The sequence below is a fragment of the Meleagris gallopavo genome, chromosome 15 (assembly GCF_000146605.3).
Source record: "Meleagris gallopavo isolate NT-WF06-2002-E0010 breed Aviagen turkey brand Nicholas breeding stock chromosome 15, Turkey_5.1, whole genome shotgun sequence".
NCBI classification, from domain to species: Eukaryota; Metazoa; Chordata; class Aves; order Galliformes; family Phasianidae; genus Meleagris; species Meleagris gallopavo.
In genome coordinates, this window is record NC_015025.2 from 8283587 (window position 1) to 8301791 (window position 18205).

Consider the following 18205-nt stretch of genomic DNA (forward strand, 5'->3'; position numbering starts at 1 on the left):
CGACGCGCGGCCGCCGTTTTCTGAATGGGGCCGGGTCACGTGATCCTCGGAGCAGACGTCACCTTGGCGGCGCGCCAAACAGGGCGCGCCCAGCCCGGCCGGCATGACGTCATCTGCCGCGGGGCCGCTGGAGCGCGCCGGCGCGCGCTGAGAAGCGCGGGTCCGCGCTGCCGTCTGTGTGCGAGCCCAGATGCGGACGGAGGGAGCGTTACGTGTTACACGCTCACACGTGCCCGAGCATACACATGTAAATACGCATAGCTAACATCTTGTCTACAGGCGTGCATGCACACACACGCCGTGGATGTATACATACACGGGTACATAAACACACACGTGTGTGCATTCGTATGTATGTGTGCAAGCAGAGACACCGTGAGTGGATGCGGGCGTGGGAGCGGCGTGCTGGTTTCCTGCAGCACATACATAAAGATAAGCGTACAGGGGTTGGTGTTTGTGCATATATACATGTACAGACACATCTACACATCGACATATGCACATGTATGCGTGTATTTGCATATAGATGCTTAATGTATACATATTTGAGAGCTGTTCTCATGTTTCATATGTAAGGAAAATCTTGCAGTAGATCTGTGGAGGTTCATTTTCCGCACAGCAAGTTCCCCAGAAGTCAGGGCAGCCCAGTAACCGGCAGTGAAGCAGTTGGAGCTCTGTTTTTTCCCCTTAGTAGTGTTTCTGCACTTCCCAAAAGTTTGCTTTTCCCCGTGGGCGCCCAGCTTCCACCAAAGCACTCAGCTATTTCTTGCTTACAGCTTCCCGTCAGCTCTGTGCTCACTTCCCCTGCCTCCCCAGCACTTCTCCCCCACCTGCCCCAGCACCATCCCTGATTTCAGCCCTTCTCCCCGTCCCTTCTCAGCAATTCCTCTTCCCCTGCATCACCTGCCTTTCTCCTTCCTCGCACCGTTCAGCATCTCCCCACTCAGCAGCTTTCTCTCATTGCTTCCTTTCAGAAGACTTCCTTTCTTCACCGCGGGTGAAGCCATCCTCTCCCACCACCCCAGTGCTTCCCCAGCCCAGCAGCCTGCCGGTTCTCAGCCTTCTCAAATTTTCCAGTTGTTTTTCCACCAGTTTCCACCAATCTTCAGCTGTCCCAACCAAAAACCAGCCCGGCTCCTGATCGGGTCGAGTGCTGCAGGGCTTTCCAGGCTTCCCATGGGTGTCAGGAGGAGGAGACACAGGGAAGGATGTGGGTGAGTGGGCACCAGCCCCGGGCACCCTCTTACTGAAGAGATGTCTCTGCTCTGCTGAGCAACGTTGGGGTGTTATTTGCCAGAACAGCAGTCTCGAAGCAAATCTGTTTTTTCAACGCATTCTTTAAAAATAAACACTGGATTGTGCTTTTCGTTCTATTTATTTATTGTTGTTCTTTTACCAGCAGGTTGGAAACAGATTGTGGGAGAAACATCCATATGGCTTCAGTGCTGGGAAATGACTTTTCCTGACCACACAATCACTGCTCGGTTACTGGGACACGGTGACCCATTGCCGGGTGTGAGTAGTGAGACCCCAGCAGCCAGATGGGTGACACGTGTCCCTCCACAGCATGGGGACACGGGAGGGCCTGTGTGTGCCCCTGTGATGTGCTCCGAGGTGAACCTTCCCAAAGATGTGATATCACTGTGACAGTACATGGCCAGGTTCCATTGACCTCAAACAGCCATTCCAGATTCCTCCAAGGAACACAACAGTAGGAATTACCAGCGATCGACTGCTTGCCAGCTTTTTCCAGAAGGAAACAGTGCAGCAGATGTCCATAAGACAGGCCTTTATTCATCATCTTTTCCTACAGAAAATATTCTCAATGTCAGGTGTCACCCTGCAAGGACAGCACATCCGTGGGGTCAGGAGCAGTGTCTTCTCCCAGGGGATACCACTGGGATGCTGAGGTCCTCCAGTGAACCCACAGCTCTGTGTTCCACAAGTGGGAGCTGAAGAGGGCATTCGATGCCTTAATGGAAAGTGGTCACTTAATGGTGCAGTGCCAGCAGTGCCTTGTCGTGCAAAGCAGCCATGGCTCACAGATGCAGGTATCCCTGTGCTGCTGACCATGCTTTCTCTCATAGTCCAATGCTCTTGTCAGTATCCCATACAGAAAAGAGACTAAAAGAATGAAATTTTTTTTTCCCATTTAGCAACCTTAGTACTTCCATGTTTAAAGCAGCTGCCATATCTGACACCTGCACAGCAAAGCACAGTGCTCTCAGTGGCAGCCACCTTCTGGTTGTGCTGCCAGCCAGCCTTGTCCTGACACCATACATACTGTGGGACAGACATCCCAGGCCAGGTACCCAGGCTGCTGTGTGTCAGCACGGGAGGTGTTCAGCCATGTCCTCTGCAAAGGGGAATCTGCCTCCATGAGTGTGCGAAGCAATGGCCACCACTCGTGAATGGACTTATTAAATCATGAGACTTTTGAGTCTGCTCTTGTTTACACCTAGCACAAATCAGGAAGAAGATTAATCACATGTGGCAGTGTGTACTTAATCACTTATAACCCTGGACTAACTATTTCCTTGCTTTACTCTATTTTTGTTTTCTTTTCTTAAATAAACCTGCCATAAGAATGAAAGAAAGGAAAATACAAACCAGGACCAAAGAGGCTTTTAGGAGTTCAGCCTGACCTGAGTAACTTTCTTAAGGGTTTGATTTCCTGTCTTAACAAAAGCCAGGAAACACAAAATTAACCCCTTCCTTGGCAAGAAATCAGTGTTTGCTCTCAGGCCACAATGCCATTCTGAAGGTAATAATAGCAGCAGCAGCATGAGGCCAGGATGTGGGTGATGCTTTTTCTCAGCAGGTGGGACCCACGGTTGGTGTTACCCTGAGCCTCCACCATTCCCTGGGCTTCAGCAGTTCCCATAGAATCAAAGAATCATCAAGATTGGAAAAGACCTCAAAGATCATCAGGTCCGACCGCCAACCTACCTCCACCATTCCCACTGACCACATCCCTCAGTGCCACATCTCCACAGTTCTTGATTACCTCCAGGGATGATGACTGCACCACCTCCCTGGGCAGCTGTGCCACTGCCACACTGCTCTTTCAGAGAAGTTAAAGAAGTTCCCATGTTGCTCTGCCAAAATATTTACATGTCTGTAATGATACAAGGGGCCCACAAGTGTGATCCTCCACTCATGGGATTCTGCTTATCTTGGGAAACCCTCTCATTGAAACTGAGAGCTGTCATTCTCATGGCAGGACCAGGACCTCACTGGCTTTGCTCATGGACTGTGGATCGCCCAATGTTTGTCTTCAAGGGGAGAGGTCTGCCCACATCTTCTGCACCGACACAGCGTGCCAATTTGTTAGCACCTTGGTGACAAGCACAGATAAGCCCTAGCAAGGAACTGGCCCATTGCACAAGCCCGGCAAAACTGGCTGGTCAGGCCTTCAACCACTTACTCATGGCCAAAATCAGCCCTGGACCGTTCCAGCAAGCACAGCATTACGGCACTGTTGGAGCTGACCTGAGCCTGCGCCTTAGTGCCCGCAGTGTGAGTTCTGCCTCAATGGAGATGCAGAGCATCGGCCTCAGCCCTTGAGACAGAGCACAAAAATGCATGTGGGAACACTTGGAAAGCGTGCGGGATGCATTTCTTCTGCATGTGTAACATTTTCTCCGAATTCAGTTTCACAACCCAGCATTTCCTTTTGTAAATATTTGGACAGATTTCACAGAGGCTCAAACTCATAAGAAACAGAAGGAAAAAAAAAAATGGGAAAGATAGGGCAGAGAAAGAACAGAAAAAGAGAAAGAGGAGACAAAGAGAAGGATCAGCAATGGAAGGTCAGAGCAAGCTGTGCATGAGCAGCATAGAATTACCGATGAGTCACACTACAATGAAAACTGTTTTTAATGCACTTAAATCCCAAAATAGAACCTTTTTGCCGGAGTTTGTTGTGCTCAAAGTGCCTCGGGTTCTGCATGCTGAAGGATGGTGTGCTTTCATGGAGGACAAATCCTGGGTAGAGATGTACGACTGAGGAACGAGAGAACACATGGCCAAGGGAAAGCCAAGGGATGGAGTGCTCTGCTGCAGACCGACCCCGGCTCTGCTCTGTAAGGCACCAGGCAGCAGCTCTGCTTTCTCCTCTCCCAGTGACTCACTGTAGCACCCGGGGCGAGTTGCTCAATGCTGCGCCTTAACGTGATTACAGGCATTAGGCAGCCAGGCTGGGATACCACGGGTTTGATATTCCAAATCATTAAATACCTGCTTCCAAAGGAAAATCGCTGGGAATTAGTGGTGCTGATACAGTCCTCAGCACCGGGCTCGGCTTAGTAGGACAAGTGGTTTTAAGCAATTTAATCTTACACTTAATTGCCTCTATTAATCTGCTATGAATCATGCACCAGGCGTAAGAATATTTATTTAATAAAATCACTGTATTTGTTAGGCTCCCATATTTTGAGATGAAAGGTATAAGGTATATAATAAAATACACTTATGGGAAATTATTCTTCCTCCTGCCAGAGTGGGTGTTTTCTCACCAGCATTGTCTGATGGCCAGCACTGCGAGGCAGGGCTTCCGTGGGAGGAGGGCGAATTTGAATAGAAAACAAGTGACGTACCCTGCACCGAGAGCAGGGAGAGGCGTGCTCTGCTACCCAGAGCTGAGCCACGGGGTTATTGCTTGCCATGTGATGTCAGTATTTTGTGGGCGCAGTGACTATGTATGAGCTTCCAATTCCCAGAACCATCAGCTCTCATAAAGATTGCGATAAGGGCTGCCGAAGCACTGCGATTGGCAGGTGGTTCTGCTGCTCTTATCTACGGGATCTTTATGGGGAGATGGAGGCTTCGCGAGCGTGTGTGGCAGGCAGGCAGGTTGGGTGGATAGAGGCGGCTTGGGAGAGCTTGGGACTGTCAGGGCTAAGGCTGTAGGGTTAGCTGTAGGCTCTCACAGTGTGCTCTCAGCACCATTTCTGCCTTACTAATGGCACTGAAAGGGGTCGTTAGCTGAGAATCGTAGAATAGAGTTGGAAGGGACCCTTAGAAGCCATGTAGTCCAACTCCCTGCAGTGAACAGGGACACCCACAGCTCCATCAGGTGCTCAGAGCCCCTCCAGCCTGACCTTGAGTCTCTGCAGGGATGGGGCACCACCACATCTGGGCAATCTGTGCCACTGCCTCACCCCCCTTGTCATAAAGAACTTTTTTCTTATATCCGATCTAAATCCCCTTTCTTTAAGTTTGAAATTGTTTCCCCTTGTCCTATCACAACAGACCCTGCTGAACACTCTGCTCTCTTCTTTCTTACATCCCCCCTTTAGATACTGAAAGGCTCCTCTCTGGTCTGCCTGGAGCCTGCTCCCCCCAGGCTGAACAGCTCCATCACTCAGCCTGTCCTCGTGGGGGATGTGCTCCATCCCTTGGATCATTTTTGTGGCCCTCCTCTGGACAACCGGTCCACATCTCCTGTACTGAAGACTCCGCATCTGGACGCAGTGCTCGAGGCGAGGCTTCAAAAGGGCCACAGTTCTGATGTTCTCAGACTACGGAGCAATGCTGTGTGGAGCCTTAAGAGTACACTTCATAAGAAGATATAAAAAATAGAGAACTGTACAAAGGAAGCCAGGCGTGAAGAAGTGCCAGTGTTCATTACATTAACACGCTCTGTCTGAGCCTCTCAGCATTCATCTATTTTCTGTGCTTTCTTAGAATGAGCTTCTAAACTGCTTATAGCCAATCTTGGTGTTTAATATGTTAAAAAATATCCCCATATCAGTAAATACAGAACTGCTTATTCATTTTCTGCTATGCAGTGTGTTAGAATATTTGCAATATGACACGATTCTCTCATGTGATAGAGTGAGGTGATGCTTGTGTGTAATAGCGGTTAGTGAAAACACACTATTAGTCATAGCAGAGAATAACACTTGACTATTTTGAATGTGAAAACCTTTAGGCTGTGGAAAAAAGACAAATTTTGGCCCACTGTGTTGTTTTCAGAAGTACATGAGAACATATAGGGCAGAGTGAGTCATGGAGCAGAGTCCCGAGTGTCACTCCAGCTGTGCCAGGCTGTGATACCCAGGAGGGACTCACACAGACACACTTCTTAGAGAGAGATGCAAGGGTGAAAAGAAACACAAGAAAATCAGGAAGCCCCCTGGGTTTCAAGGCTGTGCTGAGATGCGCGTTATTGTGGTGCCTCGAACAGGAAGCAGGGATGAAAATTCAGGTGTTTTCCAGAGCCTTGCCATAAAGATTTCCTTGTGTTCTTACGCACTCCTGCTGAGAGCAGCCAGCCCTCTCCTGCAGCCAGATGAACCACGATCAGCTCCCAGCACTCGACCTGAGACTTCCTGGGAAACCTTGGGGCTGAGTAACTAGATGGAATAAGGGACTTCCTGAAAAGAAGCTATACTGGAGTTATCTCTGACACAATCCCTCGCTTGAATGCATTGATTTTTGAAAGCACATGAAACGTGGGCCAGGGGCTGAACTCACATGATGGATTTCATAATTCAAAGTCTTCTCTTTTTCCTCTCTGTTGGATCAGTTCACACACCGGGTCGCCTGGTGGGGTTGGTGACATCGATCCTCCACGCTCCTTTTTTCTTAAAAAAGGAGAACAAGAAGTGAAATTAGCTGCAAGAATCAGGCGCATTCTCAGATGGTAAATACAAGAGGAGCATGAATCATCTTATAGAAATGACGAGAAGGAATGGAAAAGGTAGTGGTTTGGGAGAAGAAAGTTGTGCTCTACACGGCTGATTCAGCTCGCCGGACCAAAAATGAATCATCAGAATATTTAAATCATATTACCAGTAAGAACACACACAAAACCCCCAAGCTCTGGAAGCTTTGTTATGGAACAAAGTTGGTAACGGGTAAGAAGAGAACAGAAGGGCATCTCCATACCAGCACTGCACTCAGGTCAGTGTGCAGCACCCAGCAGAGGTGGCTTCACAGCCATCACTGCAGCTGTGTCCTGGCCATGGCAGAGCCTCACAGCCCCCAGGCTCTTCTTCACCCTCTGGAGCTCCTGCACTTTGGCAGTGGCAAAGGTTTTTGAAACAAATGAGTTGCCCAATGGAGAGAACAGTGTAAGGGCTCCCTGGGAGTGTGCTATGGGCTGGGGCGCAACGTGGTACAGACCTGAGTGGGAGGTTTGACATTGGAAACATGGCTCTTTTGGTCTAATTGTGCCTGAGCCCAAGAAAAAAAGGTACAGTGTTAATTAAGCTGTGACACAGGAGATTTCAGGCAGGCTATAGCAGAGATAACAGATAGATTAATGTTGATATAAATCCTGTTGTTTTCCTCTCACCCCAATGGCACAGCTGGGCTCAGCTGGGAGAGAAGAGCCCTGGTGTGAGGATGTTCCGTTCCATAGGGAAGGCAGCACCTCCCGCACACAGCGCAGCAGAGGCAGCAAAGCAGACCACAGGATTCTTTTACGAAACGAGTGGCAAAGGTTTTGCAGGAAGCTGCTGGTTGCTATAAAGTACATCTGTGTGTTCCGTAACAGTTTGTCATGTTAAAAACTCTCGATACAGAAAGAATAGCTGGAAAGCTCAGAGGGATCACAATGAAGCAGAAATCATCTCCAAATATTTTTAGTGTGTCTTCTGGTCTGAATCTTTTAAGTTCCTTTTCATGGCCCCAGTTTAGCTTTCAAGTGTTAACACTAAGGAACTACAGCTTTCAGTCTCTGCTAGCAAGAATCATAACGACGATTAGCCAAAATTCTAACAAGCTATTTTTAACATAAACTGTTTTAGTGAAAGAATGTATATTACTGAAGTAAACATGGACAGGAAAGGCAGAAAGCGAGAGTGACAGGCAGAGAGACAAACACTGCTTTGCAAAGAAGCCTTCGGAACATCTGGAACGTTGCAGAGCAATGTTATTTACCAGGGACGTCAGCCAGTCCCTGTGCAGATGGTTCCCATTAGTGTAAGATCAAGAGACCAGCAAGGCTAAAAATATGTGTTTGCTTTTTTAGAAACTGGTCTTCGTTTTCTGCGCCTTAAAAATAATAATCACTGTTACGCAACTTCTGTAACTTGGAACTATTTTCTTGGAATATTGTTTGGCATGCTGGCTGGGCTCAGGCCCCGTGCCATTTCTATTACTCACAACCCTTCTCCCTGAGGACTCCATGATCTGTCTTTTACTTAGAAATAGGAAGATGGCACATAAAGCAGTTGCTGATGACTTTTGGTTATAACGTGTCATTGACAACATGCTGAATTGCTGCTGAGGCCTGGTTCTTGCCTGGCAGTTCTGTGTGCTGCTCTACTGGGGCCCATCCGAGCACCACACAAAGCCATCAGGGGACTGCGGGGACCACAGGGCCATGTTCCAATCACCAGGGCAACAGAGAAGAGAATGCTGATAAAGAATCATAGAATCTTTAAGGTTGGAAAAGGCCTCTAAGATCATCAGGTCCAACCCCAACCCATCCCACCATGCCCACTGACCACGTCCCTCAATGCCACATCTCAGTGGCTCTTGAGCACCTCCAGGGATGGTGACTGCACCACCTCCCTGGGCATATGTACAAGCCCAGAAAAGAAATGACACAACTGAAACAGTAAAACTTTCAGTATGGTTGAGAAGATGCCTCAAGCTCTTCACGTTTACTGTTTCAAAGCACTTTACACACAGCAGCTGTGCCCAAATGAAACAAAGAGATGAAACGTGAATGTAGTCTAAGAAAAAATTGTTGACTGAAAGATCTGATTTCTCAGTGGAAATGCTAAAGGAAATTGTTCTTTCCTACGGGCCCCAAAAGAAAATCAGGTTTTGGAAGAATGCCTTTGATAAACAGTTCCCTCTATCATCACAACTAGAAGCCTGATGGAGCTTTAGGTGTCCCTGTCCATCACAGGGGAGTTGGACCAGATGGTTTTTAAGGATCCTTTTCAATTCGAACCATTCTACAGTTCTATGACTATATCATTGGTCTTCCAGCATCACCAGCCCTAAGCAGAAGCAACAGAAATGAGTTCAGCTCATGGGAACTTGTTACTGAAGCCTCCGATTTCAGGTGGGAAAGAGCTCAGCGGGAAGACAGAACCAGGGGCACGGGGCAGCACCCTGCTCCTGCAGAGCCCCAGCAGCCCAGGACTGGTGCAAGCACACCAAGCAGTGCAGCACAGCCATTGCCCCAGCCTTGGCCTCAGCCATGGAGCAGCACAGCAATGTAACCACCAGCAAGAGCTGCCCCGGTGGTGAGCTGAGCGACCCTGTCAGCTTGTTTTGCATCATATCCCATTTCTAATTTTATTTTATTGGTGCTGCTGACAAGAAAAAAAATACATTTGAATGTGATCAGCATTCCTTTTGTTAAAACATTAATGTATCCCATATAGTTTCTCAGAAAGGCCTACAGCTGTGTGAGAACAGATAATCAGATCCTGCCCTGATCACCTTCTCTCCTGGACAGGTGCTCTGCAAACATGAGTCTAGGGTTCTTCCTCAGCCTTTTCTGAGCAGAGCAGTGCAGAGCACACCTACTGGTCTTCCTGTCTCAGAGGAAACCCAACTCAGTGGGCTGCAGTGATGGCAGGGAAGCCTTCTGTCTCACTGTGATGAAATAGAAGCAGCCTCAGCAGGCACAAGGGAGCACTTGAGCATATCAGAATGATGTGTGGCCTGTATCCATACCATCAAATTAATCACAGGACAAGAACAGAAGCAGATGCAAAAAAAAACAAAAGTCCGAGTTAGCAGGAGGGTGGTGCAGAATGAGTAAATGAATCCTAAAGGCGTTCAGTGACAAATTCCAAGTTCTCTTGTGGATGGAGTTCTTTCTTTTCAAACCACTACCAACCATTTCTTGAAATAACCTCAGCCCCACTGCCAAGTGCCACCCAGGCTCTTCTCTGCTCAGCAAGTGGGTGACCTCCTGTGCCATGTATAATTCAAGTATCCAGTACACAAATGATTGCACAGAACATGCAAATGATGTCCCACATCCTGATGTTAGTCATCCCCTTGGGGGAACTCACCCCTACAAAGCCAGCATCCCAGAACACACTGTGATTCCTAAGCTTCACTTTCTAAATGTTTCAACAGCAGCAGAAATCTCACAGCTCCCTTCTTGACAGTGACACTCACTTAAAGCTGCCGGGGTGAAACACTCCAGTGTTTTTCCCCTAAAAATAGCAAATGAATTATCTGTGTTTCGTTTTACTGCTGCATAACAATTAGAGGCATTAGTTTAAAATATTATAGCGAATTACATAGAATCTTTCATCAGAAGGGATTAAAGCAGTTTGCAGATTAATTAAATCTCAAAATAAGACTGAGCTAAGCTTTATTATGGGAGATAGTGAGATCTGGGGATTCATGCAGTGAGAGGAAATCAGGACACCTGGCGATTTGGGACACGGGGCTCGTACAATCCCTGCAGGCTCTGTGCCTCAGCTTGTCTGTCTGTAGGAGAAAGATACTTAGCTTTGTTTGCAAAGTATAAAAAAATTCCTCTGGCAAAAGTGATGCTGATTGTTTATGTGGCAATTACAGTGCCTGGGCGTAGCGCGTGGGCAGAGATGAGCTGACAGACGCATCCAGGAGTCGTGAAGCTGCTCTGTCTCCCATCCAATTTCCCAGGCGTGACAGGCTGCAGCCAGCACCCTTCCCCAGACTCTTTTAAATGCTGGCACCGAGCAGTGCTCATCGTTGCAGCCCTGACATCTCACAGCTTTGGGAAGCTGCGCCATCCACTGCTCCCAACTGACAGTTCAGGGCAGGTAAGGTGTTCAGGAGCTGACAACAGGAATTAGGTGGCAAAGCTCCCTTTCTATTTCAGTTAAGAGGGACCTTCGGTGCCATACAAGAAAACTTCTTTCCTTCCCAGGAGAGACTGGAAGGGAAAGCCCACCCAGCTCTTAGCACAGCTCTCCATGGAAAGCTAACCTGCCATTAATTATCAATTTGTCCCTTTCAGAGCACTGATTAATGGCAGCTTATGAAAACAAGGATCAGTATCAAATGCCTTAAACAAAGGTCATCTCCAGTTGTACATTATTTAAACTGTGTAGGATCATAAAAGTATCTATGACTCAACCTGAACAGCCCCATGTCACAGGACCAGTGATAAAATTATGAGAATCAGAAACAGAAAAACAGCCTCAGAGTGGTGTCAGAGTGGATGGGTCATCAGCATTTGCTTCTTCATTGCTAAACACATGAGGAACACACCAAAACACTCAGTCCAAGCTCATGTGACTACAGTTCTAGACCGGACAGTGCTTCATAGAATCAGAGAATCAGAGAACCACAGAATGGCTTAGGTTGGAAGGGAGCTCAGCCATCTATTTCCAACCCCCCTGCCATGGGTAGTGTTAATCTCCATGCAAACATAATTTGTAATGTCACAGCTAAAATTTACTGATTTCTGTTTGCTTTTTAGTGGATGAAGTGGTATTTTGGATAGAGATCTGAGTGCACTGTGGTGTGCTGAATTCTGCTTGCTCTCATACGTCAGCAGCACAGGTCCACTCGTTGGGGGAATCTGTGTTGGCCAATATCCACTATTCTTGTTTAATGATGCACTGGGATTAAGCCCCTTTCCCCTAAAACAGTGAAGGAGGGGTTCCCATAGCACACCAAGTTGCCTCTTGTTCTTCTCTTAGAAACTAGATTGGCCAGCACCCGGGGAAGGGCAGCACTGCTGGTCCCAGTGCACTGAGGCAGAAATGGAGCCTGAGGAGGCGAGTGGTTGTGGGGTAGAGCAACATTCTGATGTGAAAACACCCTTCTGCAGCCAAAGCAGTGCTCCCCACGGGCTGCCTTCCCTCTTACCCAGCTGAAGAAGAGGGGCATTGTCAGCACTGTGGCCAACAGAAAAGCCACAAACGCCGCTGTGGCTGTGCTCAGTCACGTTTGGCAACCGTCAGAAAGCCACTTCCCCAGACAACGGTTATGCAGTTTGGGGCAGCAACGTCCACAAACAAGCCCTCAGTCACACAGGCCTACAGTCCCAGCACCATCCAGAAGCAGTGAGATGTGCCCAGAGACCCACAATTCCTCGTGGGATGTGACAGAGTCCTCTCTCCCTCTTGTCTCATCCTCATGCAAACAAGGCACAGTGTGATGAGCAAAAGCAAGAGCCCTCAAGGCTCTGAGCTGCCACTGCCACCACTGTCAGCACTCGGCAGAGCTGTTCTGAGATTTGGCTTGCTAATGTCTGAGGAGCTGAGATGAGAGCAACTATGGAGATCAGAGACAGAAGTCTGGGATGAATGTTACTGGATTGCTTCTTATGGTGCATGTTCTCATCGCCAGTCCTTTGTAATTGCAAAAAATGGTGCCTTGCAGATACCTTGAAGAGACTGGAGACAGACATATGCATGTCATCATCAGGAAGTCTGTCTTGATAGTCAGCCAAGATCCCAGGGGAGTGTGCATTATTTATTATTATTAGCATTATCACTGCCACTAAACTCATTTCCCTAGAGATTTGACTCCAGTATAAATGCATGAGACCATGTCCTGGAGTTCTCACTCTATTTTTTTTAACATTTGCTCATACAAGCCACCTCTATTGTCTCTGCGAACTTTGGCCAATACAGATTGGGCTACACACTGGCTAAGTCTTCTGGACACTGCTCTTTTTTATTGCAAGCTCCACTCGAGAGATGTATGACAGGAAAGCAAAAACCTGGATGCTCTGCAAAGGGTCTGCGGAGACTGCCTGGCTCCCTGCAGACATCAGCTCTATTGGAGAAAGGCAGAACAGCAGAAAATCAATAGCAACAAGCAAAATTGTTTATTTATGCAACCACCGAATTACGAGTCCCAAGCTTTTTGCATATTGCATGTGCAGGAACATGATGTCAACACCGCTGTGCTGCAACAGGAAGCAAAAGATAAGACTTGGAGAACCATCAGCTTCCTGAGCACCAATCTGTCACTATGGTTTTGTTTATGTTTTACCAAATATAGGTTGGCACTACAAATCATCTTGGAAATGTTGTTTTTTTTTTAATTTCAGAAACTCGAAGCTATTGCAAACACATCTTTTCTCTCAAAATTCTTGCTTCTATGGCTTGTGATATATGGCCACAATGCAGAACTTCTGGCCCTTCACTGGGTGGCAAAGAGAAATAAATCCCAAAATGATAAATGATGTGTTAGTCCTAATTAGTAGGCATTTCAGAATATATTTCTAGAGACGTTATTTGTCCTAGAGATTCATAGGCCTTCTGTATAATTGTCAGATGACTATGCAAATATTAGCGGTGACATGACAAATCAGATTACCTCATGTATGGAAATGAGGCGAAATCTAAATTTACAATCTCTTTGTTTTCATTATTCATCTAACCTTAATCGCAAGCATGAGAAATATCACCGTAAAATCCAGTGAGTGCCTGTTTTTCCTTTTTCTCTAAACTGAAAATGAGGGGGCTGCTTCCTTATTGTGACAGCCATCTGAATGTCACACGTGCTGCTGGTGGTGTTCTTTCATCCAGCACAGCTGAACTGAACCATTCAAGCTCCTGGGACACCAGTGCTCCCCATGAGAAGCAGACCGAGATGCTCCGCGCTGCTCATCGAAAGGAGCAGCAGCCGGCACAATGGAGCCAGTGATTAATGAGAACAATTGTGGAGGATTTCCTATTATGCCAAGCTTCAGAGGAAAACAGTAAGCAACGCAAAGGAAATGAGTGCGTTTGCTGAAAATGAAAAGGTCATCCAGCCACAAATTTTCGGCTCTGATATACATGTAACATTTTAACTCCCGTTTTTGTCACAAATTATAGCTTCCCAAGGCCTGCAGGAAGTTGACAGAGAGATTGGAAGGTTACTGGGTAGTGTGAGAACGGAACTAACTGTGATTTACAAACTTGTCATTGCAGCATATCCACTTCTGTGTGATGAAGAACAAAGCAAACACTCTAATAGCAACCCCTTTGCATCTTCATCATACAGTTTTAAATAACAGCTGCTGTTGGTGTCAGAGAGACTTGAGACCTCTCTCCCCAACAAACCCAGCAAAGCCAGTTTAACAGAGTACAACACGGATATGCAAAAATGGGTGTCCTCTTGTGAATTGCAAATTGTCACAACTTGACAGAGCTTCTGCCAGATCCTCATTCACGCTGACATCACTCAAGGACTGTAAATGTGACAAAATCCTTTAAACAAAATATTGCTCCGTTGAAAAAAACGTGCAGGACTCCTGCATTTCATCCGCACTGCTTCCATCGCCTGCTTATCACAACCTAAGCCGCCCCAACCTTAATTCCCTTGTTTAAAAAGCAGAAATAATAGCATTTATCTTTCTGTCATGGGACATTGTAAGAACTGGTGAACCTTCACTGAGTGTTTGAAAGGTCACCAAATTAGTGTTGCTAGAGCAAAAGGACTATTTCTACTATTTCAATAGTACCAAAGAGATTCATACAACTTTACATATGTCGAAGTTCCCTTAGCTTTTATATAGCCCAGAAAAACAACTGTGAACTTTTTGCGATGGGTGAGAACAGAAGCTGGATGTATCATGATGCAGATGTAAAGGGAGTTCTGTGTTTAGAGAGGAAGCACACAGCACACAAAGAGTGAAAGCATGGAACTACTGCAGGTAGTGGGGATGCTCACAGAATAAAATAAAATACAGCTACTGGTGCAGCATCTATTGAATCTCATAGAGCCTTACTGACACATAACTAAAATTCCAAATTGAAAACCGTATCTCAGGATCAGATTGATGGGACAAAATTTCAGTCTATGGCTCTTGAATTTACAATGAAAATCCATTAGTGACTCACTTTTTCTAAGGATAGAAGGCAGCATACCTTATGAGTCAGCCTTCTTCTGAGAAAAAAAAAAGCTAGCTTCAATGGGCAGAGAAAGAAACCACTGAAAAGAGCATAATTATCAGCCATTACATTGGGGAACAGAGTGGAGAACAGGCAATGGAGAGAGCAAAAATATATGAAGGACTTAGCTCATGGAGGAGCTCTTAGCATCATAAGACCAACCTTTAGAGGATCAGTGAGAAATATGAGCTGAATCACTTCAGCACCTGCCTGGGAGGTTTAATGCGGACTTCTCTGGAAGTCAGAGCACACAGATTAGTCCTGCAGCTGCACTGCTAGCAGGAGTAGGGTTAAAATAGGTAGGACTGGTTGCCACATGCAGAGGCCTGAATCAGCTAGAAAAGGGGAAAAAAACCAGACAAAAGTGAATGTACTAACCATATTCAGATTAGGATGACTGTTAAGTATGATTTGTAATATTAGTGTTCACAATGGATTAGAAGAAAACCATCGTGTTTCAGTCAGACAATAGCTACAGGTAAAGGAGGAGAATCAGGTGTAGGAATACACACAGTGCTGAGAAATGCTCAGAAATGATTTGAGGGAAGCCACCTGTACCTCTCCCAGCAGAACGACCCACAGTAGGCAGACAGCCACTCTTCTGTGAACTCAGGGCTAGCGAGAGATGCTTTCCATCTCTCATTTCAACTACTGCTTCCTTATCCATGCAAAATTCCAACTGAAGTCAATCAAAACCTTCCTTCTAACTTTAAATGATGTATACAATGCAAGACAAATCCTAACCTAGTTAGCAATTTTTTCATATCTTTTGTCTCTCCGCAGTACTCTGCAGGAGCTGTGAGTGCATTTCTATCTCTGTGAGCAATATGCACGCACATGAGTCATTGCACCCTAGAAATCCAAGGAGGTCGACATTTTGGAGTTTGACATTGTCCTCTCATATTATTTCACACTAGATTAATTCCACTGTCTTCGGTGAACTTCAGCATGATTTTTTTTTTTGTGAATGACTCAGAGAATTTGGCCCTCCACCTGGACTAATATTATCTGTGCCTTTGGATGGACACAATTCCACTGTACTGCTCTTTAAGGCTTTCACTCCTCCTCATCACTCTTGCACAGGATAGCTGCTATATGAGGCTGTTGGGAGAGCCCATGCAACATCATGTCACTTAGCAGAAGGGTATTTTTTTTCATGCTTTGGATAAGCTAAATGAGATGATTAGCTATGTCACACATAGATGGCCCACACATCTTACTAAAAATGACTAAATCCCAAGGAGAGAGCAATTTGCTGAAATTCTTCACTTCCTCTTTATCTGGCTCCCCTTCAAAGTTTACAGTCAGTGGCTCAATCACTTTTGCAACTGACTGCAAAAGGCGACAGTAAACTTTCTCTCCACATCGCTGCTGGGAAGGAATCTTCAGCCTGGTGTCCCAGAGGTTTCACATTCACATTCTCTGTTGGTTTTGACCTAATGTCCTCGCTGGGAGAACCACACCGATCTCACCCCACATCCCCACCCTGGCTCAACAACAGAGGGGACACGGGAACGCAATGTCACTGACGTGAACTTTACGTGGCCTCGTTGGTACAACAGGAAGCAACAGAAGATGTTCTTCATTTACATAAAGCTCCAGTCATGAGTCATCTCTATCTTCTACAGCTCCAGCCTGTCACACTGACGAGGCTCAGGACGGTGAGCGCAAGCACCACGCCATTGCTCAGTCAGATGCCCACAGACGTCGGCCCGGCTGTTTCAGCACCTGCACTGGGGAAATAGAAAAATGTAAAATGGGCACAAAAAATTTCCCTGCAGTGTGGGAAACCGGTGTGTCTAGCTTCCCCGACAGTGGAAGGGAGCTATTTATTAACTGTTAACCTACACTGACACAAGTCAGTGTCTCAACTTTAAGCCTTTGGTATTTACAATTGAATGCCCAATTGTTGTCCATCTCCGTCCTTCTGGAATAAAGTCAAGAGGTTAGTTAACATAATAGCATGAATGATCTTCCGTGCAAAAAACTAAGGCCAGAAGGCTGCCCACTCAGAACTGCTTAGAAAATCAGCTGCAGAACTGGGAACAGAATGTAATCAAACCTGCCATTATCCAGCTAAGAACATCTTTTGCCACGTCAGCATAAAAGGCCAATACATTTACAACAGTGTGAGTAGGTACTTGTCTGCTGTAACTCCTCTGAAGACAAGAATGGATTGAAATCTTTTTAAGATACCGAGTTTTAAGGTCTCTGAGTACCCTACGTTTTCTGTGGAGTGGGGTTCCTGCTCTGAATCTAGGAAAATTATTAGATGAATGTTAACCTTTGTGAATACGCTTATAATGTGGGTTTACTTTTTCTTGATGCTGTTCACGCTACTGTCTCTAGCAAAAAAACATCCACCAATATGGAAAAAGGGCAGTAGGGAAATTCCATTGAAATAAGTAGAATTGGAAACTTCTCTCTTTTTTTGCATAAGGCTGTTCCCATTATGATTTCAGGGAAGAGAATGTGTAAGAAGAAGATGAGGAAGAGGTTGGGAAAAAAACAAATAGTCTGGGGTACACCCTCAGCGGATGGATAAAATTTGAAAATAGTTACCATAGAATGGAAATATTTGGGAAACAGAATGAAAGAAAGTGAAACACAAATACTTATAGACTCATGGTTTAGTGCTGGAAAACTTGTGATGAACAGGACAGTCATCTTTGCTTATATGTTTGTTATATGTTTGTTTACATGTTTGTTAAATCGATACTAAGAATTTAACCAAAAGACAAAATATTGTAACATGAAACCCAACCAAATACACCAGGGTTTATTTCTTTCAGATTGACACTGTGATAACCAAAGCCTATATAGATTTCAGGGTCAGCACAGGCCAAAGAGTTGCCCTGGACATTATCATTTTGGCTGCAAATGTTGTAGGCTGATAAAATATGAATTTCAGCAGAACAGAATATGAATGTTTTCTAGGTCATGTGTTATTATAGAACTTCATCAAATACCAGTAGATTATACGTTAAGTGGCTCCAATCTGCCCTTGTCTCAAACATATTCCCTCTGACACTAGGGTTGAAAGGGTACAGGCATCTTATTTCTCACCATAGGATGCTGCAGAGCCAAACTACATTAACATACAGCAGCAGATTAACGTTTGGAAGTGGCCCAGTCTCTGAGTCAGACTGATCCTTTCCGTTCATAAACTTTTAAGTGCCAGGAAAAAAGTTAAAAAGTCCAATTAAAATAAAACCCGGATATCTCCACTGCAGGCTTATCATCACTGTGTGAGCAGGGCAGCATTTCACTCTTCTCTGAGATGCTTGAGCAAGAATCTCAAAGTGGCCTCACAAGAGATAGGCTGAGAGGGGTCTTCTTTGCTAAGGGTGAGTACGGAGACCGAGAGGCCTGGCTTCCTTTAAAGGCTCGGA

At 45.9% G+C, this 18205-nt stretch overlaps 1 protein-coding gene across 1 annotated transcript in view; it reads right to left on the reverse strand.

Moving 5' to 3' along the window:
- DUSP1 (dual specificity phosphatase 1) overlaps positions 1-105 on the reverse strand; it is a 2307-nt gene extending 2202 nt beyond the window's left edge. Inside the window, exon 1 of the mRNA XM_031555652.1 lies at positions 5-105. Within this exon, the coding sequence (XP_031411512.1) occupies positions 5-105 (101 nt within the window). The remainder of the gene's footprint in view (positions 1-4) is intronic.
- Between the last annotated feature and the right edge of the window lie 18100 nt (positions 106-18205).